The sequence below is a fragment of the Desmodus rotundus genome, chromosome 3, assembly GCF_022682495.2.
Source record: "Desmodus rotundus isolate HL8 chromosome 3, HLdesRot8A.1, whole genome shotgun sequence".
In the NCBI taxonomy this organism is placed as follows: Eukaryota; Metazoa; Chordata; class Mammalia; order Chiroptera; family Phyllostomidae; genus Desmodus; species Desmodus rotundus.
In genome coordinates this window covers 199204393-199232251 of record NC_071389.1, presented here as the reverse complement: position 1 = coordinate 199232251, position 27859 = coordinate 199204393, and the positions used below count along the sequence as shown (strand labels likewise).

The following is a 27859-nucleotide window of genomic DNA, read 5'->3' as shown; positions in this document are numbered from 1 at the left end:
AGGGCGGCCTGGGGCCGGGAGGTACGCGGGCGGAGGCAGCGCGGAGGTGCGCTGGGATCGCTGGGCTCGGCGGGTGGCGGCGGCGGCGACGCTCACAAAGGCGGATTGTGGCTTCACTGGTGCTCGCGGCGGGCGGCGCCGGGGCGGGGGCGGCGGGGCACGCCGGGAACCCCGGCGGGAGCGGCGCGGGCGATGAACCGGGGCCCGGCATGGCCTCTGCGCGGCCGCCGGGCCGGGCCTGCGCCTCGGCGCCCGCGCCCGCGGGGCTCCGGGCCGGGCCGCCCGCCCTCCCCGCCACCACCGCCGCCTCCCCCGAGCCTGCGGGCGGCACCGAGGCCGAGGAACGCTCGCTGCAGCACATGCTGCGCGCCATAGCCGAGGAGCGCGGCCGCGTCAGCCTGCGCCGCGAGGTCTGCGGCCTCGGTGAGTGGGGCTGGCCGGGGGTGATGCCGGGTCGGCGGGGCCGGAGCGGCGCCGGGATGTGCGCGCCTCCGCGTGTCTCTGCGCGTCTACGTCTCTGCCTGGCTGTCTCTTCGTGTGTCTCTGTCTTGGCGCGTGTCTGTCTCTGCACTTGTCTCCGTGGCTCCCTGCGTGTCGCGTTTGCCTCCATGTGCCCCCAGGTTCCTGCGTCTGGGTTTTTCCTGTGCCCCTATGTCTCTGGCTCTGATTTTGGTCCCAAGAGCGTCCCCCATGTTTAGGTCCCTGTGTCTCTTTCTGTTTCCCGTGTCACTCGGTGTCTCCCTCTGTTCGTCTTCCTCTTTCCATTCAGTGGCTCTGTCAGGCCCCTTCTCCAGGAAGTCTTCTCCGAAGCATCGGGGCCTCAGTGCCGCTTCGGAGTGTGGGTGCTAAATTTGGGGAGACCCTCCGCTCATCGTTGCAGAACCAGGGTCCCACCGGCTCTGGGCAGACAGACCCCCCTGCAGGTGCGCCCTGGTCACTGTCCCTAGCAGACAAGGAGGACTTCCTGAAGCCTTTGTCTTCTTGCACCTGACTGCACCCGCTCGTTCTGCTTGACCCTTAGCTTGAACTGGGGAGACCTGTTGGGCTGCGGTCCCCTGAACGCACCACTTAGAAGAGGGAGCAGGGCCTGCTGCCCCTCTGGGTGTGATTCTGCTCTCAGGAGGCCCTAAGTCATAGATGTACCAATAGGGTGGAGTGAGGGGAGTATCTCGTATTGTTGGAAAGACCTTGGGACTGCAGGTGTGGGTGGGGTCTCCCCGCTGGGCTGGGTGTGAAGTAATCACTGCTGATGGGTTGTGGATCCACAGGAGCCCCCTCCCCTGTAGTGTCAGGCTTGCCCTTTTCTCCATGAAAGACCCCTCCCTTTTTCATGCGGGAATGACTTCATAGCACGCTGTCTGCCGCCCCCACCCCACCCTCATCCCCAGTGTGGGCTGGGGATTTCTGAGAAGATGACAACGTTGTGGAGAAGGAAATATCAGCTTTGGAGATTCTGCCAGTTCCCCCTTCATTCACCACTGGGGAAACTGAGTCCCAAAGAGCCAACGCATCCCTCTTAAGGTCCCAAGGCAGCAGGGGCATGGCAGCCCCAGGGGATCCAGGCCCTGCAGCCAGGGCCACGCCCTGCAGGATGGATGAGGAGAGGAAGTGAATTCCAGTCCTCCTTTGTACAGGAGGTGGCTTTACTGGGAGACACTTCCCTTCAGGGAGCAGGTCCCCCAGCAGGCCTGCCCGGAGAGTGAAGCCGGGTGCGGGTGCATTGGGGATGGGCAAGGACACAGGTTTCTCTGGTTCCTTTTCTGAAAAGTGTCACGACTTAGTTTTGAGCAGAAATGGAAGGATCTGCATTAATTCATTCAGCAGACACTCCCTGAGCACCTACTGTGTGCCAGGCTGCATGCCAGCCCTGCAGGCCCACCTGTCACCTGGCACAGCCTGTCTGACGTGGGAGGGGTCTGAGGGACCATCTGCTCCAGGCCATTCAGCCCTTCCCTCAGCAGCTCTGCACAGCCCCTCCCCACGCCCTTGTCAACATGCTCCTGCTGTCCTCTGACCTCTGAGCATCTCTCTCCCCTGTGGGACAGTCGCTGCCCCAAGGAGCCCACAGGGCCATCCCTGAGATCAGTAATCACCTGTTCTAGCAACTGGCTTTCCCTGAGCCCCTTCCGTGCGCCGGGTGCCTTGCGTGCGCGCTGCCGTCGGTTTGATGCTGGGGTGCTATCTCCGTTTCACCGATGAGGCGCCTGCGGTTCAGGGAGGCGAGACACTTGCCCAGGGACAGCCAGTGAGGCTACAGCACAGCGGGGACTGACCCTCGGTCTGTCTGATCCCAGAGCCTGCCCCGTCCCCCTGTGCCCCTACCTCAGCAATGTGCCAAGCCAGGCCTTGCAGCAGCCACTGCTCTGCACATGGGGAGAATGGCCCCCTAGTAGTAGGCCCAGGTGGTCCCGCTATTGCCTTGTGTCTTCTCCTGTCCTGCGGCCCTCCCACCCTCACAGGCCTCCACGTCGCACCCCGCGCCCTGCCCCAGACCCCCTGAACTCAGTCTCCGCCTGTGCTGAAGCTCTGCACGTTGAGGCCTGCTGTTTTCTCCGCCTAGAAGGCCAGCCCCTACTCACCTGCCCTGCAAGCCCTGCAGGTGTCCCCTCAAGCCTCAGCGCCAGGGCTGCCCCCAGGAACCCTCCTTCCCCTCCCTGTACCGCCACCTTTGCCCTGGATGGTCGGGTGATTGTGGTATTGTCATGGCCTGTGTGGCGGTCTCCCCAGCGGTCAACATCTAGTAAACAAGGGAGAGTTAATTCCTGGACTGGGGCATGAAAGGTGTAAACAGCTGAGGGGAAGGGAATCCCAACCTCCTACAGGGTTGCGTGTTGCCCGCCTCACATTTTTCAGATGGGGAAGGAGAAGGCTTCGTAGTGACTTCACACCCTGCACAGGGTCAGGACCCCAGCGTTGGCCTGAGCCTGCAAGTCGTGAGCCCGGAACCCCGGCCCCGGAGCACTTTTCCACCCAGTGGCTCAGGAAGCCCTCTGGTCTCCACCTCACAGCTGCGACAACCTGTTACATTTGGGAACTCACTGAGACCTCCCAGATTGCTGCTGCTGTTTAACTAAAGCTCAGGTTACTCAGAACCAAGCCGTGTATGTTCTGTGAGGTCGTTTTTGAAAGTGTCGGGCAGGCTGTGGTGGAGTCGTTTGATCCCGGACAAGCTGTTGTCATTTCTGAGTCACAGAGTATGTCTTTGGGATGAGAGGAGGCAACCGCCCCGCCCGCCACACAGGCCTTGTCAGCTGGCTGTCGCGATGAAAGGCACCTTGTAGATGCAGACCTGACTTGAATCTTGTCTGCTGTGGCCTCTGCAGGAGAAGTGTATTTGAGCACTTGCCCTGTGCCAGGAGGGGGGATCGGTGCGATCCCTGCCTGGCGGGAGGGCACCGTTGAGCCTGGGAGGGAAGCCAGGTACACAGGTGGTATAGCTGGAGTAAAAGCCCTGCTGGAAGCCGCCAGGGCCACGGCCACTGCCAGCGGGATCTTGGTGTTTCGCCCACAGGAAACTGCTAGTGATTCCAGGTCACAGGTGAACCGAGCTGGCTGGCCGAGGTCGCTCTGGCAGGCCTCTGGAATATGAGCTGGGCATACGAGGGGTCCGGTGCTGGTGTGTGATGCGTGCATCTGGGCCAAGATGGACATAGTCTGGCACTTCTGCTGGGGCCTGGGCCTTCTCATGGGCTCTGGACATCAGCCCAAGCATGCTGTGTGGCGGCTCCCTTTCCACAGGGCCTGCGTGCTACTGACCTGTGGTTAGGCCACGTGGACAAGACCAGGCCCCCAAATCTGGTGGGAGTCTCAGAGAGGCGCCCTGAGGGGAGGGCCCTACATCATGCTTGTTGCCTTTGGGCCCTGCCCCGGGGGAGCATTGCTGGCTGTCACTTCCTGTTAGGTAGCCCCTCTCTGTAATGCTGTGGGGCAAAACATGTGTTTTATGTTCACGGTTCCCTTTTATCCTCAAAGCACCCCTATAATGTAGGTATCATTGTACTCCTCTCTGTCCTGAAGAGGAAACTCGGGTGTAGCGTGAAGGGACACGCCCCCAGTCCCGTGGCTTGTAAGTGCCAGAATCTGTCTGAGCCCGGGCTGTCAGCAGAGGTGAAGCACACCCACCCGTGTCCTCTGGGTGCTGGCAGCCCGGCCGTAACAGGCGTGCACAGCTGCCTGGCCCAAGGTGGACTGGGGAAGGGCTCAGCGCAGGTGTGAGAGTGTGTGCCCCTGGGGGCACAGAGAAGGGAGCCACCGAGGCTGCAGGGGCCAAGGGGGCACTGGGTGGCCCCCAGCCTCTGAGAGGAGCTGAGGCAGGACAGCGCAGCCTGGGTGGAGGGGGCGAGGCTCATGCACTTGCGGGGGGATTTGGCGCCCTGAATGCTCAGCTCACAATTTGCACTTCCTTGGCCTGACCCTGAAGAGATTTTCAGGTGTTTAACTTGTGGGGTTGCCTGTCCAGAGAGGCCACGCACAGAGGACGCTGCCCGCCTGCTGTGGGCCGGCCACACTGTATGAACCTGCAGCAGGTTCCGACCGGGTAGGTTCTGTTATTACCCATTTTGCAGATGAGAAACCAAACTTCAGAGAGGAAGGTGATTCACCCGAGGTCAGGCAGCTGGGAGGAGGCAGAATGGGGGTTGTAGGGTTCTAGTGGAGGCCTGTCCGGTGTGAATAGCCATCCTGCAGAGTTCATGCCAGAGGGAATAAAGGGGGGACCGCCTTCCTGTGAGCCCCTCCTTAGTGCACCTCCGCATGCGCGGGCGCCCGCTCCCACCCTGGGAACAGGGGAAGGACCGCACACTCCGGCCTGGACCTTGTGGTGCCAGGTGAGGGGTAGCTGGGTGCCAGTGGCGAGGTGGGGGTTTTGGTGGGACATGTGGCTGGAGGGGAAGGCTGGGGGCCTCTGCATCCTCGTCTGTAAAGCAGACACACGACTCTGTAGGGTCGTGGGATCATGTGACACGCCGCAGGCGCAACTCACGGCAGCAGGAGGAGTCGGCGAGACGCGGCAGGCGCGGGGTTGGCCCCATAGGCTGCTGCTGTTCATAAGGGCACAGCACGTGGGCCCGCGCCCTCACAGGGACTTACATCGGACTCAGCCATACTCGCACGACGTGGGGCCCAGACTGCCCCGCAGTCACTGGGGACCGTCCAGGCTTCCCTGGGGCCTCCGGCCCTGCCACAGGCTGAGGTGGATCTGGGCCAGGGGGGCAGGGAGGGAGTGCGACGGGCCTCTTTCTCTGTTCCTGGGTCTGTTTTTAAGGCCCGTGGGTTCCAGCCTCTACCTGCCAGTGTGGCTCTGTCCCTGGGCAGGGACTCTGCGACCTTTCAGAGAATCCTGATGTCGTTGGACCCCCCACATTAGAGAGACCTCTCTGTGAGGGGAGGGGAGGGCACCTGTGTTGGCCCCGCCCCCGCCCCCCAGGCTGGCTGCGGCTCAGAACAGGTCGTGCCCCGGGTGGCAGCACTCGCAGTCCTGGTGTGCTTGGCCTCCTTCACCGAACTGGGGCGGCTCAGGGGTGCCCGCCAAGCCACGAGCCTCTTGGTAAAAAATGGCTTCAAAATCCCCAAATTTTTTCCAATTAAAAAGTGTTCCATGCACATACTACTAGAAACTGGAAAATGTAAGAAATGGAAAGAAAATTCCTCATAGTTCCAGTCACCCAGAGACACACTCTTAGCTGTCAAAGTCCTGCTTCCCGGGCTTTCCAAAGCCTTTCTAAAGAATACTTGATATTCTACACGTCGAGTTTCTTAATCCTGCTTTCTTCCTTAAAATTCCTAAAACAGTTCATGTTGTTCAAACTCTCCACGTTATTTAAGTGACTACAAGACGGTAAAGTGGATGTGCCGTGACTTCCTGAATTGGTCTCATTGGTGGGAAACTCAGCTTGATCCAGTTCACTGCTGCTATAAATAGCTCACAACAAGCCTCTGCGTTTCTGCGAAGGCTTCCGCGTTTGCGTGTCTTCTTTAGTCACCTGGGGGCCATTCCTCAGAGGCAGTGCCGGGGCTGCAGGCGGACATGGCGGGTGGCGGGCGGAGGGGGCCCACTCAAGGAGAACTGTTTAAGCAGTTGGGACAGGGCAGAAAGAAAGCTGGGCAGCAGAAGGTGACGATGAGCTGATGGAAGCAGGGGCCCCTTTGTTCTGCAACCAGGATGGGGTTGGGGTGTGCCTGAAGCTGAGTGAACACGGGCCAAGCTGGCTCCCCACCTGCACCTACGTTCCCACTACAGCCAGCAGCCACTGCTCCCTTCTGGTCCTCGTCACCCCTGTCACTTCTCACCCTGGGCCGCCTGGCTCGCCCCGGCCTAGGAGACAGCAGACATTGGGCCCCGAGTCCACTGTGCCAGGCTGCCTGTGCCGAGGCCCTCTGGGTGCACCGGCAAGCCTGGTCCCGGCCCTTCCCACTGGCGTGGGTGGGGAGTGAGCACTGGGTGGGTCAGGCGTTCCGGGAGCAGGCCCGATTCCGAGAGGCTTCCTCTGGCTGACCAGCTCGCCCTCCAGGGGCCTGGGGTGACCTGGCAGTGTGCTCCCGGTCTCTTGGCTTTGACTCAGGCAGCAGAATGTCCTGGGGGAGCTGGGCTGGACAGGAAGGATCTGGAATTCAGCCAGCCTAACCGTGTCACTGTGCAGACCAGTGGGTGAGGCTCAGGCTGGACCTCGACGGGCAGATCACTAGAGCCAGAAGGCTGATAGGGCCCGCCCACCTGTAGCCCACCGGTACGCACAGACAGCAGGGCTGGGTTTCCTCACTGTCCGTGTGCAGGACTAGGGCCAGGGCGTGTGGAGGGTAGAGGGGCCCCTGGACCACCTGCCAGGACCCTGCTGGCTGCAGAGGGGAGGGGGGTGTAGCTGGTGGTCCTGCAGACGAGGTGTCAGAGCTCCCAGGGTTGGGGCCACCCCACTCAGGGAGGACCCTTTTGCACACCTGGCCTGGCAAGGGAGGCATCAGCTCAGCTTGGGAGGTACCCCCCCCCAACACACACACACTTTCTAGAACGGGAATCTGGTGTCTAACAACATTCAAAACAAGCACCAAGCTAGCTTGAGTTTTTAAGAGTATATATTTCTTCCTGATTGGTGTGGCTCAGTGGGTTGGGCATTGTCCTGCAAACCGAAAGGTTGCTGGTTCAATTCTGGGTCAGGGCACAGGTCTTGGTTGCAGGCCAGGTCCCTAGTTGGGGGCGTGTGCAAGAGGCAACTGATCGATATTTCTCTCAAACATTGATGAAATAAATAAGTAAATAAAATATTTTTTTTAAAGCAAGCAATGAGTGCATAAATAAGTGGACCAACAAATCAATGTTTTACCCTGCCTCTCTAAAACTCAATAAATTAAAAATTTTTAAATATTTTTAAAATTTTTATTTATGTACTTTTAGAAAGAGGGGAAGGGAGAGAGAAAGAGAGGGAAACGTCGATGTGTGAGAAATACATTGATCCGTTGCCTTTCGCACGCCCCCGAGTGAGGACCCGGCCTGAAGCCCAGGCATGTGCCCTGACTGGGAATCAAACTGACGACCTTTTGGTTTGCAGGCTGGCACTTCATCTACTTAGCCACAGCAGCCAGGGCAAAACACAAATTTTTTTAATTAAAAAAGAGTATATACTTTGCCTCCTTTGAATGACCAGTGAATTCTTGAGAAATGTCTGTTGGCAAAGTGAGAAGGGGGCATAATTTTTATTTATTTGTTTTTGTCTTGTAGGTAGAGTCGCTGTTACTGTTTATCTTTAAAAAATGTAAAAAGCCCTTTTCTTTGGGATGTGCATTGAGTCTTGAGAAACACTGTATTGGGACATTTCTTATGACAGGACGGGAGAAAAGCAGTGCAGGCCACTCTGGGAAAAGCAGGCAAAACCTAGATAATCAGGAAACGCGGCTTGCGCAAAGCGCTCGCCCTGCCGCTCGCTCGCACGCCTCAGTTCAGGGCCGACAAAAATGGAACAGGAAGAAGCAGAAATAGGAAGAATCACATCCTTCCCCCCCCCCCCAGAGACAGAAGTAGGAGCCCAAAGCTACAATGTCGCATTTGGGGCTGCAGGTTTCACACCGCGGAGCCCCCGGCTCTGTCCGCAGGTCCATCCTGTTGACCCCCGGTTTGTCTGATGGCCCGTGCCACCTCAGGTGATGCAGGACTGTGCCACCTGCCGGGGAGCAGGGCCCAGGATTCCAGATCCCTCCTGGCCCGGGGAGGAGGGGAGCGGCCCCCCACCGCAGCAGGCTCATTAGCTGCTGCTCAGCCCCTGGGATCCTCGCTCTTGCAGCAAAACCCGAAGAGCCAGCCTGCTTGAGCTGCGTGCGGCCCCAAGTGCAGGGTGCAGTCACCCTCAGCCAGGGCTCTGCACCCGGCATCTTCCATCCAGGCCACTTCTCTCCCGAGGAGGGTCGGACGGAACCCCCACAGCCACCACCTCCTGCTAATGTGCGCCTGGTGTTGTGACCTCCCATGGCCCCTCGTGACCCAGGGGTGTGTCCCCGTTGGCAGATGAAGATGACAAGACTCGGTGAGGTTGAGGCTTTGCTTCAGGGTCCCAGAGCAGGTTTGGGATCCAGGCGTCCTGCATGCGTGTGGCCTGTCCATCCTCACACTCACCTGTCCCTTTCCCCCAGGAGAGGCGTGCTGTCCTGTCTGTGGCCTCCCCTGCCCCTGTTTTCCATGGCAAAGGAGGTCTTAGAAGGAGCGGGAGTGGAGGGAGACACGTCCGGAGGCTGCGCGGGAGTGGGCGTTGCTGACCGCACAGCGGGCGGAGGGGGCAGGAACTGAGCCAGGGAGCCAGGGCCTCAGTTCCCTGGAATAGGAAGGATGGGAGAACGGCTTCTGGGGAGGGGTGGGGTGTGTGGGGGTCACCTAGTGTCCAGAGGGAGGATGCCAGGTGACACTGGAGCTAGGACACCTGAAGGGCCAGCTGCCCCAGAACCCTTGTTTCGTGCGGCGTGTCATCAGCTTTGCATCCTGGCACGTTGGAAGTGCTCAGTACCCTTCGGCCTGAACCAGAGAGCCCACCAGAACTGAGCGCCGGGACGCAGCGGTGAGCAAGACCGGCCCTTTTGCTGGGCGCTCGGGCGAGTCAGTCCAGCTGGGTCTGAGCCTGGCTCAACGGGCAAGGCGTGAGGAAATGAGTGAGTGGGTACCATCATGTGGCTGAGTCCCTCTGGCTGGGCCGTGAGCAGCTTCTCCTGCAGCGCTGGCCTAGGCTTCCAGGATGCCGTGGCATGGCTCACACCACGTCTCACCATGGGGCAGAGGCGGGAGGAGGTGGAATGTTCACTGGTCGGTGACCCCAGGCAGTGGGCAGGGTAGGGGGAGGTGGGAGTGGAGGCACCTGGGCCACGGCTGCTGCCTGGGAGGGGCACCTGTGTGGATGTCCGAGGGAGCCTGAGAGGTTACTCAGGAGAGTCTCAGCTGGTCTCGGAGGCCCGTGGGTGCGTCAGAGCAAGGTGGTGAGTCAGGGTTTGAATGAGGGCACAGTGTGTGGAGCTGCTCTTTGTGCTTGGGCGGGGTCGAAGCCCCCAGGGAACAGCCAGTGGGGAGCCAGGTGCCCCATCCTGTGAGGAAGGTGGCAGGCTGCAGGTGTGGGCGGGCATTGCTGCTTTGGAGAGTCTGGGAGGTTGCTTTTGGGGACTGCAGGCCGAGGACCTCTCTGGCAGAGCCCCACCCCGGGGAAGCGGCCCTGAGGTCAGGGTCAGGGGCTCTTCCTCATGGAACCCCAGGGCCTGGCCCAGAGCAGGCAGTCGGAGTGGGTGCTGATGGTGCCCGACCTGGATTCCAGTCCTGGCGCCCGTTCTCACCGTGCCGGCTCACCTGGCTCAGGGGTGACGCCGTCACTGTGGAATGGGATGTTGGGGAGAGCCCCAATGAGGTCGTGAAAGCACCTCGAGAATTTTGCAGCGTAGCACATGTGCCAGGAAGGATCTTGACTCAAGCTATTGCTGGTGGCGGCGAGGGGGTGCGTTTCAGGGCTGCTGCGTTGTCCCCGAGCAAACCGAAAACGGGTGGTTTGTCCTGGGCCCGCCCACCTGGGTCAAGGTCACCTGCCAGCCAGGGGCCTTGTCTTGGAGGGGAGGAGCACTTGGCGGGGCAGTTAGGAACCAGCGTGACCAGGACCCTGTCCGGTCGGGGCTGTGGTCTGGCTCTGCCACGTACTAGCAGTGTGACATCGGACAGGTGACTCGAGTCTTGAGCCTCAGTTTCCTCACCAGTTAAATGAAGATAGTAATTTTATTTCACAGGACCTTGGTGAAGATCAGAGGAGGTGAAGTAGCTCAGGTGCGCACCCAGAAGTGGGAGGGGTCCAGGAAGGCCCAGTGTATGGGCAGGTTGGTGGGGTTGGACCCAGGGTGGTGGTAGCTGAGCTGCCCTCGCAGGCGGTCTGGTCCAGTCAGGGAAGGAGGCCGGGGGCTGGAGTATGGAGCCCACACCTCTGACTTCAGGGGGCTTCCAGAGAGGCCAGCTCACCTGGTGAAGGAGCAGGACTTTTAACCGAAGAAGGCAGGGAACCAGGCCGGGTGTTGGGCTCGATCTGGTCCAGCCAACCCCACGCTTCCCGTAGGCTAGCACTGGCCATGCGCTCACTGCTCACATGGGGCCCATCTGACTAGTACTTCCCCACCCAAGAGCCTCATCAGGACAGCGCGGGCCTCCCTGGGCAGCTTCTTTGTCTTCCGTGCCCCGCGGGAGTGTCAGGCCAGCAGGGCGCACTGAGAGGCACGGGGTGCTGAATGGCCTATTGAGGGGCCACAGAGGCCTATTCACTGGGCCCAGGCTGCTGCTTGGACACTCCCCGAAGAGGACACTTGACCCGCTCCCCCCTTTTGGGAGGCCAGGCCAAGCAGAGGCTGCTGCTGAGCCAGGCCTCTGTCCCAATGGCCTGGGGACGGGCATCAGGCATCTACTTTCTGTGGGTCACAGCTCCGCCCATCCATTGTCCCCACTCCAGGGAGATTTCCCTCTCAACCCCCTCTCCACCAAACCCTTCTGGGGTCCCCAGTCCTGTGAGGATACCGACAAGGCCCCCAACCCAGTAAGGCGGTCTCTGAGGTCAGGTCGTCTGCAGCCCAGGCTTCCCTCAGCATCCTGGGCCATTTTTCCTGCCCTCGCCACCCTGGGCATCCCCCATCCACAGGCCCCGGTGTGCCCCCTCTGCCCACTTTACTGATAGTTAGGAGCCCTCAGCTGAATCCCCTCCGCAGGGCGCACACCTGCCTGCCTGGCCCTTGCCCGGGAGGCTGTCCTACTGGTCTGAGGAAGCCTGTGCCCACCTGCAGCACACACTTCGGGGGGCAAGGACCTGGTTAGGTGCTGCTCACCACTCGCCTGATGGTGGTGGGCCCGGGAGACGGACGTTTGCTGGGCTGATTAGGGCGCGTGCGGCTGGCTGCCAGAACCAGCTCTAGCCAGCGGTGAGACCGGTCCTCTCCCGCACTTTGCAGACTTGCTGGCACCATCACCTGACTTTACACACGCAGGCGGAAGGCCACTCAGGGAGGAGCACGCGTGGGTTTCGGGGCCTGGCGCCCCTCCTTGGGCGGTTTTTCCGATCGCTTTCCGATCACCTTCCACAGTCGGGCGTGAGGTCCGCCTAGCTTCACGCCCCTTCCGCCCAGAGTGTCAGCAGGTGCTGTGAGAAGTGAAAAATAGGATCTTCTAGTTTCTGTTTACATTTCCTGATTGTGTGAAGGTGAGCCACTCTCCTGTCTTACAAGCCGCTTGCTGCTTCTCCCTTTGCTTTCGTCCTGTTCCTTTTCTCAGGTGTGGCGAGAGACGCCCTGCTTGCTGAGGAAGTCCACCTTCCCTTGAGAGGGCTGGCATTTTCCCGGGGTGGGGTTTGTTTCTTCTTCTGTTTATGGCATGGGGGGGGGTTTCTCTATAGGAATTTTTTATGTGGTTTATCAATACAGTCTTTTTAAAAAAAGATTGTATTTATTTGTTTTTAGAGAGAGGGAAAGGGAAAGACAGACACTTAGAGAGAAAGACGGGGAGACACATTGATCATGCACCCCAACCGGAGACCTGGCCCACAACCCAGGCATGCGCCCTCCCCGGGAATCGAACCAGCGACCTGTCACAGGAGGGTGACTCGCTGTGCGGCCGTGTGCTCTTCGTCGCAGTGTTGGCTGCCTAGCCGCAGCCCCGGAGCACGGCCTGCAGCGTCGAGCTGCTGACACCGCTGTCACCAGCTCAGCGTCGCGCAGGAGGCAAAATCCACGGCACCCTAGTCCCAGAGCACTGAAGGGGGCAGGGTTCTAGCCCTCACACAGCCTGGTGCCCTAGCAGCCACCTCTGCCGGCCACCACTGGAGGCAGCGCAGGCGGCTGGGCCGGCAGGTGTCGGTGTTCCTGACGCAGCTCCTCGTTCTTCATGGATTCTGTTGGCAAACTCGTCAACTTGCCAACTTTACTTCTGACCCCAAGTCAGTACTTAGGGTGCTTTCCAGGTCAATTGGGGACAGACAGACAGTGGTGAGACAGGGAAGCCACCTGCGATGGGGGCCCCCTGCCGAGGTGGGACAAGGCGGGGCTCTGCCTCTCGTCTCAGCACCCACTGTGAACAAGGGCCCTGGGCTGTCTACTTAGCGCCTTGCATTTTCATGCTGCGTGGTGGTGGTTTGCGGTTTGAAATGGCCGCGAGCATCGTGCTCAAGTGCCGTCTGGTCGTGGGCACTCGAAGGCTGTGATGGCGAAAACTCGTGAGCTGGGCGAGCTCCATTCCAGCTCGAGCCACAGTGCCACTGGCCTGCAGTGCGTTGTCAGTGGACCGACCCCGTATTAAACACGGTGTCTGAACAGAAACACACCTCAGACGTGGTTGTGTGTGGGCTGGCAGACAAAAATACTGTGACCAGAGCCTCGAAGGAGCCTAGCCCTGTATTTCCCCGAGGAGCTGTGGTTGGTGTTTGCTATTCAGAGTTTGTGGCCACTTTACAGGACATAACTCGCCAGAATGGGGATGGACTGGATAGTCAGGGCAACAGTGGAGACCTCAGCCCAGCGGGGAAGGCTGGAGCTGTCCGAGGTGCTGCCCACCTGCTGCGTGCTCCTCCGTGTGCCTGCGCTGCACTCACTGGCCAGGAAAACCTGCCAGACGGCAGGGAGACGGGGACAGAGCCTGGAGGGTCGGGAGCTCTCGGCCACAGGGCAGCTCCCAGGGCTGCCTGTGCCCAGGGCCTTTCTTGCTGGTCGGGCCTTGGGGAAGGATGCAGGGAGGAGGGGTGTACCTGCGGGAGACGGACAGCACAGGGAACACAGGCCTGGCTGCGCCTCGTGTGTTTATTCACACGCGGTTACCGCACCACGTGGCATTGGGACGTTGGAAGGTTCTGGATTCGGCGTGCCCTGTGCTGTCACTCACAACGCAGGCCGCGTCTTTGTGCGTGGGGCTCCACTGTTGTACTTTGACTGCCCTTCCACGAGGCACAGTCACAGAAACAGGAAAGGGCTCGTTCGCTTTCCACGAAGAGCATGGCTTCTGCTCTCCCGCATGTGCGAGGCACCCTTGCCGGCTTCGGCTGCTGTAGCGTTTTACTGGCTTCGCTGGAGCTTAATTCATGTGACGTGAACTGCGTCCCCATGGAGGGAACAGCGGGATGACTTCCGATGGCAGCGTGCGCCTGCGAGACTGCACCTCATTCAAAGCAGGACATTTGGGGTAGCCTCCAGCCTGCTCCTGTCGCTCCGCGTCTCCCTCTCTGAGACGTCACGTGACTGTGGTCACACGGCCTCCGGCCTTCTGTGCCTGACCTCCCTCGCTCAGCCCGAGGACCCCGAGTCCCGGCTGGCCTCCATCGCCGTTAGTCGTCCACGGAGTGGCTGTACCACGCTCTGCATGTCCGTTCTCCCAGTCTCCAGTCCGGGGCCGCTAGGACTGAGGCCCCCAGGAGCGTCTCTGTGCCTGAGCGCATGCAGACGTACGCGTCCTCACCCTGTGCTCCGTCCACTGGGGGCTCCCAGGCTCCGGGTGGGCGGCAGCTGGGCCCCTTCCTGCTGTGGGCACCTGGGCGAGTCGCCCATGCCACTGAGCCCGTTTCCCGTTAGGTTGGGATAACCCATTCATCCACCCACCCGGCATTTACTGAGTGCCCGCTGTGTTCCTGGCACGGCTCTGGGCGCCGAGATCTGGGGGCGATCAAGCCCAGCTCCCTACTCCTGGCTGCTGTCACGCCGTGGCGGGCAGATGGGAACAGAGAAGACACACCACGTGGAGATGAGAAGAAGGGTTAGGATGGCAGCAAGACAAGATGATGTGGCAGGGAGGACCTGGTGACGGAGAGGCTCTCTGAAGAAGGGACACTGAAAGTGGAAGGAGGGACAGGAAGGAGCTTCAGTGGGAAGGTGGGGGGCGCAGGGACGCGCCCTGCGGCAGGTCACACGGTCAGCCTCCCGCCTCCTGGGGAGGCCAGCGTGGCTGGGGAGGGGTGAGGGGCGGACGCTGTGTAAGAACTGGATTTCGTTCTGAACCCAGTGGGAAAGGTCTGGGGGGGGGAGGTCTTTAAAGATCCTGTAGCTGGGTGTGGAGAGTGGACCGGCGGGACAGGAGTAGAAGTGGGAGTTCAAGTTTTGTGTTATTTTTAAGATTTTATTTATTTTTAGAGGGAAAGGGAGAAAGAGAAGGAGAGAAACATGTGTGTGATTGCCTCTTGCACGCCCCCTACTGGGGACTTGGCCTGCAACCCAGGCATGTGCCCTGACTGGGAATTGAACCGGTGACCCTTTGCTTCACAGGCTGGCACTCAGTCCTGTGAGCCACACCAGCTAGGCGGGAGTTCAAGTTTTATCCAAGAATAACCACAGCCTCTTTGCTTAATTATGCATGGGATCTGTAGTGGCGTGAATTGGGGCAGTGCCTGTCACATGAGTGTGGCAGGAATTTCAAACGGGTGGTGCAGACAGCCTGCTTGGTTGCACCGGGCGCTGGGAGGCCAGGAGACGGCTGTGAGCCTACAGGCTCTCTGTCTCTGCCCCTGAGGCTGACCGCCCCTTCTGTTTCCTCGCTGGGGAGCCAGGCGGGTTGCGGGAGTGGGTGGGCTGCAGACGGCCGTGAGGCCCAGCAGAGGGCACAGTCAGAGCCGCGTTGGAGCCACGGTTCTTTGGCAGTGGTGCAGCAGGAGGACACTGAGGCTGGGACTCTTCTCCTGTGGCTCAGTCTTCCGGAGCCTGGTGGCTGAGCCCCAGGAGGAGGGGACTCGGGCCATGTGTCAGGTCACCTGGCCGGTCCTGGTTGGGCCACGGAACTGCCTGTGAGGGTGAGGGAGGGTCCCGGCAGCAGCTGGTCCTCGGTTCCCGTGTCTAAATGTGGGGTCGGGTCAGTTCCTTCCCTCACTGAAGTGTGAGCACAAGGTCACAAGGGTCAAGGGTCTTCCGGGCAGAGAGGAAGAACCAGCAACCATGGCATATTTGGAGTCTATGAGAAAGAGCTCTGGGGTGGATCTTAAAATTTGTTTGGATCTGTCTAGAAAGGGAGGGAAGGAGGGGAGGAAACCCATTTTTGCCGACACCTCTCTGCCCGGCAGGGGCTCTTCACGCCCTGGTCTCTGCCAGCCGGCATTCTGTCCACATTCCCCTGAGGAGGAGCGGGGGTCAGAGAGGCCAAGCCGCTTGCCTGGGGTCACAGCACCAGTGGCAGCACTGGGGGGAAACCTTGGTCTTTCCCCCCAGAGCCTGGGGGCCTTTTCTCTTTGTGCAGGAAGCACTAACAGATTTATTTATTCTGAAGAAATACTCTTGGTCAAAAAGCAGAGGCCCCTGGAAGGTCAAGCAAGAATCAACCCTGTGTGCTGAAAGGCCCTGTGGCTCGGGGCGGGGGGGGGGGGGGGGGGGCGTGCACGCCTTTTCTGCTTTCTGCCAGCAGCCGAGACCAGCTGGCAGAAGGGTGGATGCTCCTTTAAGTCGGGTTCTCTGTCGGGATTGCTGCAGCCTGGTGGCGGGAGGGGGGGGGGGTAGGCAGCGTGGGCTGAGGGCGGAGCCTGTCTGATGACAGATCTCCCCTCCAAAGCCCTTTCCAGCGCAGCCCCCACGACGCTTCCTCTCTCCTCAGGTCTTCCCTTTTCAGTGAAGCTGCTGATTCATCCTCGAGGCTGAATCTGCCCAGCCGTGCGGCTGGGAGCCAGGGGCTTCAGGCCCTCTCTGCGGGGAGAGCTGGGCCTCCTGGGAGGTGTCCTCGAGCCTCTCTGGCTGCCCCATGGTGGGGGGTGGTGAGGGAGGAGGGGGCTCCGGACAGCACAGAGCCCTGGTGGAAATGCAGGTTGGGGGTGGGGTGGGGAAGGAGGGGGACGGCTTGGCCGAGGCCCTGTGACGAGGGCCAGGTTGACCTGTCCTCTCTTGCTGCTCTCTGGCCTCTCTGCAGGGTACGTCAAGGATGACCGCATCGCCTTCTGGACCTGGATGTTCTCCACCTACTTCATGGAGAAGTGGGCGCCACGGCAGGACGACATGCTCTTCTACGTGCGCCGGAAACGGGCGTTCGCCGGCGGCGAGAGTGGCGGGGACGCGAGGAAGGTGAGTGGCCCCTGTGGCCCCAGCCCAGCATCCCTGCGCGCTCCGCTCCTGGCAGGTGAGGTGGGCTTCCTTGTGCACATCACAGGAGGAATGAGGCTCCCTGAGCTCCTACTGTGTGCCAAGAACCAAGTGGAGACAGTCGCACATGCTTGCTGATGGGGGATGTGCTGGGCATGGCCTGCATTATTGTTAACCTTCACCCTGACCCTGAAAGGTAGCAACGTCTTCACTGCACCTGTGAGGAAGCTGGGGTTCACAGGCTAGGGGACGTGGCCAGCGTCTCATAAGGAGTGAATAAATGGTAGAGCAACGCTGTGACCCCAGAGTCCGGCTCCTCCCTGGCCACGGACAGGCTGACCTGACTTGGTGATGATGAGGAGGGTGTGACGACCGCTCGCTGAGCCCAGACCACACAGCGCTGAGGTCTCCACTTCTTGATGTGACAAGATCCTCCCATCCACAGGACAGATGTTAAATCTGTTTTTTTAATGTTATAATATATTTTTTTATTTTTTAGTGAGGGGAAGAGAGGGAGAAAGAGGAGAGAAGTATCAATGTGCGGTTACCTCTCGCGTGCCCCCTACTGGGGACCTGGCCTACAACCCAGGCATCTGCCTGGACTAGGAATCGAACCAGCGACCCTTTGATTTGCAGGCTGGCACTCAATCCCCTGAGCCACACCAGCCAGGGCTAAATCCTCTTTTCACAAATGAGGCCACAGAGCGCTCAGGGATGGCACGACTCACCTAAGGTCTTTCTTCCACTAAATTTAAGTGTGTAGAGAAGTTAATGAGAAAGACTTTGCATGTGCCCTTCTGTTTTTCATAAGCGTTGGTAGTTTGTAAAGTGTTTAAGCAAGCCATAAGCCAAACATGGAGACTTGGTTTTCCTTTAAACACAAACAATGGGAGGCTGTGGAGGCAGCTCCGGAACTCGCAGCTGGCCTGCACCGAGTCCGAGGCCCTGCCTCCTGCCGTGGGCCTGCTTTCTGTGCCTGACCCATGCAGAGCAGGTTTCCTGCAAATGGGCAGGCCTGGTGTCTGCTGCAAAGGAGACACGGCAACGCCCTGCCATGCTGGCCTTCTGTGTGCCGGTGGCAATACAGCTGGTCTGGCAGGGCCTGGTGACATGTAGGGAGACCCAGGGGTTGTCCTGCATCCCCTGGATTCAGCTGGTATTTGAGAGCAGCTGGCTGTGCAACTGTGTTGTCACCGGGATCCGGAACTATGTGACAATGTGGCAAATACATGTATAGGGACCAGAAGGAAGGGCAGTGGTCAGCAGAGCCACATGGGTGAGTCTTAAATGAAGGGAATGCCCTTCGAGCCTGGTAAACTGAAGAATGGAGCGTGGTCCGAGTTCCGTTCGGTAAGCTCTTAGGCGGTGGGTAGAGGACCAGAGAGGGTAAGAGCAGAAGCGAAGAGGCTACTCCGGGTGGCTGAGCCAGGGACAGGGGACGCGGTGCAAAGGGATGTTCAGATGGTGCCAAGGACGTCAGCTTAACCCCAGGCAGGGCCTCAGGTGGCTGAGCCGAGCAGGGTAAGAGCAGGCATGATAGCCTGGTCTCAGACCCCAGCCCTGGGTGAGTATGAGTCCCCCTAGGAGGGAGCTGAGTGGTGGCTGGGTTGAGTGGCTTGGAGGTGCCTGTGGCGAGGTCGTCTAGGTTGTGGATTGCCTGTCTGAACTCAGCCCAGAGGCTGGAGTCAGAGGTAGAGATGTAAGGTGATCGGCACTAAGACGATCCCCTGGGCCCCGGGAGCCTGTGGAAGAGGAGGGAGACGCACAGCGTGAGCTGGCCTGACGCTGGAGGGAGCAGCAGGAGACAGTGAGCCACTGGCCAGAGGTTGGGGCGGGCTCCCTCCGGCCTGTTGGCATCTGCTGGAGTTCAAGTCACAGACACGGCCTTAGTGCAGAATCTCGGTCTTCTCCCAAAGGCAGTCTGTTGCGGCCAGAGGCTCTCGGAAGGACGGGTCCCTCTGAGACACTTGTAGCTGTCCCCGGAATCTCAGAGCCGGGAGAGGCCCAGCTCTGGTCAGGGAAGGGTCTTAGCCCATCTTAGACTAGACTTCTCCGGGAGAGCAGGCGGGTGCAGGGAGAGGGCCAGTGGTGGGGGGAAAGGAATGGGCAGGGTGGCTCTTACCTGGGGACATCAGTGCCCTGGATCCCGGGCTGAGGGATGTGGAACGGGAGGGGCGGGGCTGCCCTGTGTGGCCACCCGCAGCAAGGCGCGTGCGTCTGACTCAGCCCTGGCCCTGTCTTCAGGGAGCCCCATTGTGCTGGGACAGACCGTGCAGCCAGTGACGCAGAACCATGGTGCTGCGACAGTGGGGAGAGTGGGGAGCAGGTGGGAACCCACAAAGAGGAGGAAGTGACATCCCGCTGGAGCGTTGCAGGACAGGGAAAGGGCAGCAGTGGGCTGGGCCAAGCCCGCCGATGACAGCGCCATCAGGGTCTGCCCTGCAGGGTCAGGCCACAGTGTTTGGGGGGCAGGGGGCAGGCAGCGATGCGAGGAGGCTCCATGGGTCTAGGGGGTGCAGGGTGGGCAGAGGGTGTGGGGAAGCCCGACGGCAGCTTCCCGAGCAGCTTCCTGACCCCACCATTCAAGAGAATAGAAAGGAGAGCCCTTGGCAGGAGCGATGTGGGTCCTCTGGGCGCCTGCGCAGTGCTGGCCTCTGCGGAGCATGCGTACTGAGAGGCTGCTGCGGCAAGCCCAGGCTGCTTCCGCCCCATCCTATCCTGCAGTCCTTGGAGCTGGTACCCAGTCACCATGGCAACCTGCAGGCTTTCTGAGCTGGGGGGGGGGGGGGGGGATGGGTGGCCGGTGTTGCGCTGCTTGTCTGTGGGTGGGTGGGTTGCAAATGGAGCAGAATGTGGGTGGGACAGGGCGCTGGGATCGCCTGTTCTCCCCTAGGGCCCCAGGGACAGCATCGGAGGCTCTGTGCTTGGTTAGCTCTGGATCTCATAGCCAGAGACCCGGCAAGGCAGGAGTCTACATCTGTGTTAACACCCGCCTGGTGCAGTGGCCAGGGTGTGGCGCTGGCGCCACAGCAGGGCTGACTCAGGTCTGCCTGTGCTTCGCAGGTGGCAGAGGCCGAGCCCGAGGTGGAGGTGGAGGTGTACCGGCGGGACTCCAAGAAGCTGCCAGGCCTGGGAGATCCTGACATCGACTGGGAGGAGAGCGTCTGCCTGAACCTCATCCTTCAGAAGGTGCGTGGGCGCGGTGGGGCGGGGCTCCAGAGCAGAGCAGTTGGTGGGCGGGATGGGGGCAGGGGCACTCCATGTACCTGGCCTGCCTTCTCTTGCAGCTGGACTACATGGTGACCTGCGCTGTGTGCACGCGCGCTGACGGGGGCGACATCCACATCCATAAGAAGAAATCCCAGGTGAGCTACAGCCAAGAGCCCCCGCCCCCCTCCCGACTAGCTCAGCCCAGAAATGGCAGCCCCCTGCCCGCCCAGTGTTTGCTTTGAGGAGGCAGGTCCCCCTCCTCACTTCCCTGCACTTGAGGTGAGGGGCTGGCCCAGAAGTCCATCAGCTCCCGGTGTCCCATGTCCCGTGAGTGGAGCACAGAACAGGCTGTCCCACTCAGTTCCTTGCCCGTGGCCTGGCTCTGCGCAGTGTGCCCTCGGTGACACACCCCACCCAGTTGAGTGGCCCTGAGCCAGAGTGCAGGATGGGGCCTCACTCTGATTTGAATCTCCTTCCTTTCAGCAAGTGTTCGCATCCCCCAGCAGACACCCCATGGACAGCAAAGGGGAGGAGTCTCAGATCAGCTACCCCAACATCTTCTTCATGATCGACAGCTTCGAGGAGGTGGGCACGGCTCCTATTGAGCTCCCGGGTCAGAGCTTCCCTCTCTCAGGCCGCACCCCCTTGCACAGAGATGGGGGTGGGGGGTTGGCTGGGCCCGGGGACGGGTCTGGGCTGCTGCCCGCATGGCCCCTACTCTGATGTTGGATATGGGGCAGGGGAGCCTGCAGCTTGCATCCTGGTTCTCCCACCTGAGAAACTGTGGTCGTCTGTCCCGCTCATGCTCAGGCTCAGGGTCGGAGATGAAAGGGCATGGCGAACGCCTACAAAAGTGCTACCCGCGCAGGAAGGGCCATCCTCATGGTCATTAAACGCCCACGCTGCCCTGGCTTGGGATCCTGGGGTGGCAGAGGGGTAGGGCTTCAGAAGTCATCCTGGGCATGCTGTTGTTTTAAGGTTGGGAAAACAAGGTCCCAAGGCAAAGGGTGACTCACCCCAGAAAACAGGTGCTGGGAAGAGCCAGGCTGCGTCCCACTCCCGACCCACTCGCCCCAGCCCAGCCAGTCTCCGGGGAAGGGGGCGTGGCTTCCAGAGTCTCCTGGGTTTGATGGTGTCTTGAAGCACCTTAGGCTCAGGGAGCTAAGTGCCCTTCTGGGCTCACACAGGTAGCTTGTAGTGGACCTGAGATTTGAACCTGAGTCTGTGTGACCTGGGGCAGGAGGCACTGGGTGCCACGGCCTGATTGAGGGAGACCCCGGCACGACCGTGGGCCGGGCAGTCCTTGCCAGCAGCCTGACTCCTTAGCCCGGGAGTGTGATGAGGCACCGTGTCCTCCCCGGGGAACCAGTCAGGCACGCCCCCCACTGGACGCCAGCCCTGCCCACAGTTACTCCATCCCTGCCCCGTGCTGGGCTCGGTGGAGCAGAGCGGGTCTGGTGGCCAGAGGTGTCTCCACATCTGTGGTGCTCTCTCCTGCAATACTGGGGTTTCCCGAGCAGTCCTCTGGGGTGGCCCTGGGCGGGCGGCCAACAGCTGGTGTCCCTCCCCACCGCGTGCGCACCCCAGGTGTTCAGTGACATGACCGTGGGAGAAGGAGAGATGGTCTGTGTGGAGCTGGTGGCCAGCGACAAAACCAACACGTTCCAAGGGGTCATCTTTCAGGGCTCCATCCGCTACGAGGCGCTCAAGAAGGTCTACGACAACCGAGTGAGTGCTGGGCGGGCCCGGGGGGCCCCTGCCCGGGACGATCTTCTTGGCCAATCCGAGTGTGGACATGCCCGTGGTCGCCCCTGGCCGGCTGACCTGAAGGGAGAGACGCAGGGACACGGCCACTCCTCTGAGCTGGGCGCCATCTTAGGCTCGCCACCCCTGGAACGTGGGGGGCGGCGACAGGCTAGCAGGCACGGGTTCCTGGGGCTGGAGCTCTGTCCCCAGCCTGGCTCTGGGCCTGCTGTGGGCCCAGGCCATCGGACAGTGATGGGAATGTCTGTTGGGGCTCAGTACCCCCGACGGGACTAATTCTTGAGGGATGGCTGTCCTGGCTGCTCGTGTCCCCAGGGAGAGGCCCGCCCGCCAGCCAGCTCAGGCCCTCTCCCACCTGCCCGCAGGTGAGTGTGGCCGCCCGCATGGCACAGAAGATGTCATTTGGCTTCTACAAGTACAACAACATGGAGTTTGTGCGCATGAAGGGGCCACAGGGCAAGGGCCATGCGGAGATGGCCGTCAACCGTGTGTCCACTGGTGACACGTCCCCCTGTGGGACTGAAGAGGACTCCAGCCCGGCTTCGCCCATGCACGAGCGGGTAAGGGCTGCACCGCTCGGGCAGGGGCCTCCTGTCCCTGAACCTGCTTCCCATCGTCTCCCTGAGCCTCACAGCCCCGAGTGAGGTAGGTGTCCTTGTCCCCATGTCTCCGGCGAGGAGGCCGAGGTTCCGAGAGGGCAAGTCACTTGCCCAGGGTCCCACAGCAGGTTAGTGCCTGGGCCACAGCTCTTTCCGCTTCCCTGAGCTGTGGCTGCAGCCAGGCTGACACGCTGGTCCTGGTATCTGCCTCCAAGGGCCTGCTTGGCAGGTGCAGGTGGTGACGGGCCTGCCCTGGGGAGTGAGGGGGTGGGGATGAGCTGGCCTCCCCGCCTGTCCTGTGAGGATGGCCCAAGCGCACAGAGGCCCTGGGCCGCCCAGCCCGGTGCTCCGCCCAGCCTGGTTGTTCATAAGGTGCTGTGCGTCCCCACCGCTGGCAGCTCACCTGCAGCCCCGTAGGTAGACGTGAGCTTTCCTGGCCCTGGGCCTGGGGGCCCAGGGTCGCTGGACTTGCTTGCTTGCCCCAGGTCACATGACTCTGGTGTGACAGCCTTGCAGCCCCGTTCTTTTCTAGGCCACCACCCTTCCCCGGGACGGGAGCCCAGGTCCACGGCAGCTTGTTCCCCGAGGGGATCCAGGGCCTCCAGGGGGACCCTGGGCTCAGGCAGGTGCAACCCTCAGCCCATGGCTGCTTGGCCCCACTTGGGTCTCCCAGAGGGGGCTGCCTGGAACGAAGGCGTCGGGAGAGGGCAGGCGAGTTAGCTCACCGGGGAGGCGACCGGCTCAGTGCATCTCCAGGAGAGGGGTGGGGAGAGTCGCCTGGCACTGGAACCCGGCACCGCTGCTCCTGTGACCTGGGACAGTCCCCTCTCCTCTCTGAGCCTCAGCTTGCTCATCGAGAAATGGGCTGAGCACGCTTGCTCCCTTCAGTGCAGGGAGGCCAGCAGCCACCGCCCCTCATGCCCTCGTATGGGCTTGGCCCCGGCAGGACACTCTGAGAGGAGTAGCTGCTGGAGCGTGACTGCCTGCGAGGCCCACTGGGAAGTGACTGTAAAGAGTGTGAATAGTGTGTTCACTGCCGGCCGAGGGCAAGGAGTGTATTTGCCATTCTTTCGGTTCTGTCTGGTTCTGTTAAGCGTGGGCGTCTCCAGCTGGCCAGAGGGCAGTTCTCTTGATCTTTGTACCTTTCCTGTCGCGTGTCTTCTGCAATGATGGTTTAGGAGCAGAACAGAGTAAGTGGTGTTCTTCTGGAAAGATGGGGGAGCTCCAGGCCAGGGCCTCTCTGCCCACCACTTAGAGGCTCTCCCCACTTCTGGGCTGCCTTCTGAGATAAGGAGTGCAGTTTTCCCCCCACCCGGTCCTATTGCTGACCGGACCCCAACATGAAATCCTCGTGGGGGCATGGCCTGGGCCCTGGGCCGGACAGCCCTGGTGCTAGTCCCAGCCAGCTGTCTGCTCCGTGACTCCAGACGCGTCCCTAGGCCTTCCTCAGCCTTGACCTTCCCATCTGCCAGGTGGGAGTGATCACTCTGCCCTCCCAGGGAGGCTGCCCGTGAAAGGCCCTGGCCGAGAGGGGGTCAAGGGGTGGGACCTGCCAGGGCTACACACTGTCAGTGGCAGGGCCTGATCTGCTGGGGACTGCCCAGGCCCCTGCCACCTCTGCTCACTGTCACCTATCCTCCTTTTCTGGGGGGTCATTTGGAACCAGGGATGGCAAACGCAGATGCTGTGTGTATTGTGGTTTCTGGTGTCTGTTTTTTATCTTTTGAAAACCTTCCCTGACTTGTGGGAGGACCACCTGGAGCCACCAGCCGCCAAGACTGTGATGGACGTCGGCACCGTGACGAGGAGGCTGACAGGGCTCCAGAAGTCTCGGTCCCAGCTCGTCTTGTTCCTCAGATTCTTGTTTGCATGGGGAGGAGGGAGGAGATGGGCCAAGTTCCCTCTGCCTGGAACGCCCTTCCCCCCCTTCTTCACCTGGCGAACTCCTACTCGTCCGTCAAGACACAGCTCAAGCGGCCTCTCCTCCAGGAAGCCTTCCCTGACTTCTCAGGCTTTGCCTCTGTGCTCCCGTGTCCTGTGCCTCTTTTCCTGTCCCAGCAACCAACATGCAGTCTCTGGTTGCCGCTTTTCGAGTCTGTTGCCCCCACAGACTGTGAGCCCCTCGAGGGCAGGGACCAGCATCACGTGCCCATCTGTGCTCAGCGCTGCACCCACCTGGCGCTGAGTGGGTGTGGAGAATGTCTGGTGAATGAACAGTGTGGTTAGGGGGAGGAGGGGACGGAAGCGTGGCACGCCTAGCCACAGCCCGTCTGTGAGGGAACGCTGGGGCTGGGGGCTGGGATGCCTCAGCCAAGAAGAGAAATCCCAGCGAAGAGCCGGCCTCGGGGTGGATGGAGGGCCTGGGTTGCGATCCCGGTTTTGCTGTCGTCCTACGGGGTGACCTTGGACAAGTCAAGTCTGCTGTCGGCCTTAGTTTCCGCATCTGCCCAGTGGGGTTGATATGGGTCCTGCCTCGTGGAAGGCTCTGTGGGTTCCTGGGCTGCGGCAGGGGCTTGGGCAGTGTCAGCAGCCAGCCCCTGCACGAGAGCGACCCCCTGCCTGGGCCTGGGGCCCATGAGAGGGCAGCGCTGGCGTTGGGGCCGTCCTGCTGGCCCCTGAGCTGACGGGGCGTTCCAGTGCCTGCTCAGCCCTCCGGAGGGCAGGGCCTCGGACCACAGCCCTAGTCCCCTCTCCGCCAGCCAGGTGCCCCCTCCCAGACCTCTTGTCAGGTTTAGTCTGAGGGCAGGAGATGAGTGGGCTTCGGGACCCCCGGTGGTAGGCGGGCTGCTCCGGTGACTACTGCTCTTTGTCCCCAGGTGACCTCCTTCAGTACACCCCCCACCCCGGAGCGGAACAACCGGCCCACTTTCTTCTCCCCGTCCCTCAAGAGGAAGGTGCCCCGCAACCGCATCGCCGAGATGAAGAAGTCTCATTCGGCCAACGACAGCGAGGAGTTCTTCCGGGAGGACGGCGGCGGAGGTGACCTGGCCCCTGTGCCCGGAGGGCCAGCCTGTGGCCCTTCAGTCTCCTCCGGGCTCGCTCACCCAGAGAGAACAAGCACCTATCCGGGGTGGGAGGGAGAAGGAGCTGCGGACCAGCAGGCCCCAGCCCGAGCGGCAGTTCACACGCAGTTGCAGGGGTCCGAGTCCTTGCTGGCGTCCACGGTCTGAGCGATCCACAAGGCAGGCGGGAGTGCGTGCTGTGACTCAGGCCTGCCGGCTTTGCCCCTCTGTGCCCTGGCCCCAGAGCCTTTGTCCTCAGGGCCAGCGAGCCCCACATGTTTGCTGGGTGACTGACAGGTTGCAGGCCCGGAGCTGGGGCTCTGACGTTGAATGGTTCCTCCCACCAGCACCCAGAGGCAGAGGGCCCTCCTGAACCCTGGCTGGGCCTGGACTCCAGCCCTGGCCTTGGCCGCCCTGTGTGAGCTCAGGAAGTGCCCTGCTCTTCCTTGGCTTGTTTCCATATCTGTGAGAGCACTAATAACCACCTGCCTGTCGTCCTGGGTGACCCGTAACGATGACGAGTCACACTAGCCTCACCCTGTGTCCTGGAGGCTGGTGGTACCTACTTCCAGTGACAGGGCCCTAGGAAATCAAAGAAGGACCAGTGTGCCAGTCCTTACCGAGGGGACTCCAGGACAGGGAGGGCCGGGGGCAGAGGGGTGGGGTGGGGTGGGGTGGGCACCTGAGGCCCTGAGGGATGGGGTCGTCAGATGGGCCAGAGGGGGTGGGTGTTGCAGGCCAGGGTAATAACGTGCCCAGCAGGGGGCACAGCTGGGCCAGGAAGGAGGCCCCGCAGTGGGAGGTGTTCTGACTACTCCCTGACCTGGCCTCCCCCCTCTAGCTGATCTGCACAATGCCACCAACCTGCGGTCTCGGTCCCTGTCTGGCACGGGGCGGTCCCTGGTCGGGTCCTGGCTGAAGCTGAACAGAGCAGACGGAAATTTCCTTCTCTATGCACACTTAACCTACGTCACTTTGCCGCTGCATCGGATCTTAACAGGTAGCGTTGTTTGATGTGGAAAACTAGTTTCACTTCTTGGTAGGAACAGGAGCCCGACTCCTGGGCCCTGGGCTCTGGAGGCCGTTTCCCAGGGGCACCCAACCCCGCCTCCTTGTGTTGGGTCCAGCCTCCCTGTTCACGCTTCCCGTGGGGCCTCTGGGAAAGCTGTCGGCCCTGCAGGGGTCCCTCCGTGTAGTGCTCTAGTGGCCCCACATGTCCCCGAGCGTCCGCAGACCCTGGGTGTGCGTCCCCAGCGGGGGAGGTGGGTGCTTTGGGGCCGCAGTGCACCCTGTGCGGCTAGAACAGGACGTGTGTGACTGAGCGTGGCTGGCTGCCAAGGGGAGCTGTTGTCAGTGTAGCACTCGGGGTGTTGAACTCCTCGCTCGTCCTCCCCCCGCCTTGCACCCTAGACATCCTGGAAGTTCGGCAGAAGCCCATCCTGATGGCCTAGCCGTGCGCGGAGCCACAAGGAGCCCGGCCCCGCCCGGCCCTGGGAGTGCTGCCAAGTGCCTACCTGCCCACCGCCACCGGGGTCTTCTGTGACAGCCCAGCGCCGGAGCCGGGGCCAGGCGGGGCCGCTCGACCCTTGGGGCCAGGGCCGACTCCGCGAACACCAGCCCAAACTGAAGTGCCTCTTCCTCCTCCCCGCTGGCTCTGCTCCTGCCCTGCGCACCCCCAGCCATCGCCCCAGCCCATCTCTGAGAGCCTTCTGCGCCCAAAGAGGACCCCAGACGCCATGAGGCCACAGGAGAGCAAAGGAGCGTGCCCTGTGTCCGGTCTACGACTCGACATGCGCATCCCGTAGATGGCAGGTGGTGAGCGCCCACCGGGGCGCTTGGGGTGTCCACTGTCAACCCTCTAAAGGAAAACGGTTTTAAGATTCTGCAGCGCTGTGCCAATGAACTTGAGCATCCAAGTTGGTCCTGGCGCGTCCACCCTCCCTGGCTTGGTCCTAAAGGGGTCACCCTGGGGAGACGGGGACCTGGCTGTTTGATAGTGTGGCTCTGGGTGGGGAACACTTCACCCCACACTGGTTCCAGAAAGGCCTCGAGCAGAGCAGACAGGCCCTGGTCCCGCCAGGGTGGCCTTTGCTTCCAGCCAAAGAGCATTGTCAACACACACCTCCAACCTGGAGACTTCCCCCTCTGTGCCTCGGCGGTGTGGCCCCCGAATGTGGGGGCCCACAGGACAAGAGTGGGGTCTCTGCTGAAGGTGGGTGGGGTGGGGTGGGGTTGGCATGCTCCCAGGAAGGTTCTAGTAGAACCTCTATCCTCTGGGGGCCAGGGGGTGGGGAGGGTGTTTCATTTCTGGTTTTCTAGAGCTTACTTCCTCTGCCTGAGTGAGCGGGTCCTATTTCTGAGACCCACTCACCGAGGCAGAAGGGGACAGGACTCCATGCAGCCAGTCGGGGGTGTGAGTGGCCCCTCAGCCCCAGCCCCACCCATGGCCCTGTGCCAGCCCACGTGCTCTTCTCAAGCCACGAGCCTTCTCAGCAGCAGACCCGCCGCCCCGGCCCACTGGGCGCAGACTGCCCACCGGGGCCCCGTGGCTGTGTGGCTGTGCTGGAAGGCCCCAGGAGCCTCCGAGTGGCTCCTGCAGTGTGTTCCGAGGTTCTCTTCGGGGGGAGCAAAAAGGAATTGGAGGGGCTCATCCTCCTGTGTGATTTTATTCTGTGCTCTGAAGGTTCGCACTGGGCTCCGGAACAGGGCTGCTCGGGGGCTTTCTCCAGATTTTGTATGCTGTTATTAAAAGCGAGCTATTGCATTTCA

The 27859-nt window shown here is 61.2% G+C and overlaps 1 protein-coding gene across 1 annotated transcript; it reads left to right on the top strand.

Moving 5' to 3' along the window:
- KIAA0930 (KIAA0930 ortholog) lies at positions 1–27859 on the top strand. Its single transcript, XM_053919690.2, has 10 exons — positions 1–423; positions 16346–16497; positions 19579–19704; positions 19803–19880; positions 20209–20310; positions 21313–21453; positions 21855–22049; positions 24905–25067; positions 25932–26090; positions 26501–27859. Exons 1-10 carry the CDS (start codon positions 210–212, stop codon positions 26539–26541), a joined length of 1371 nt encoding a protein of 456 aa, XP_053775665.1. The 5' UTR covers positions 1–209; the 3' UTR covers positions 26542–27859.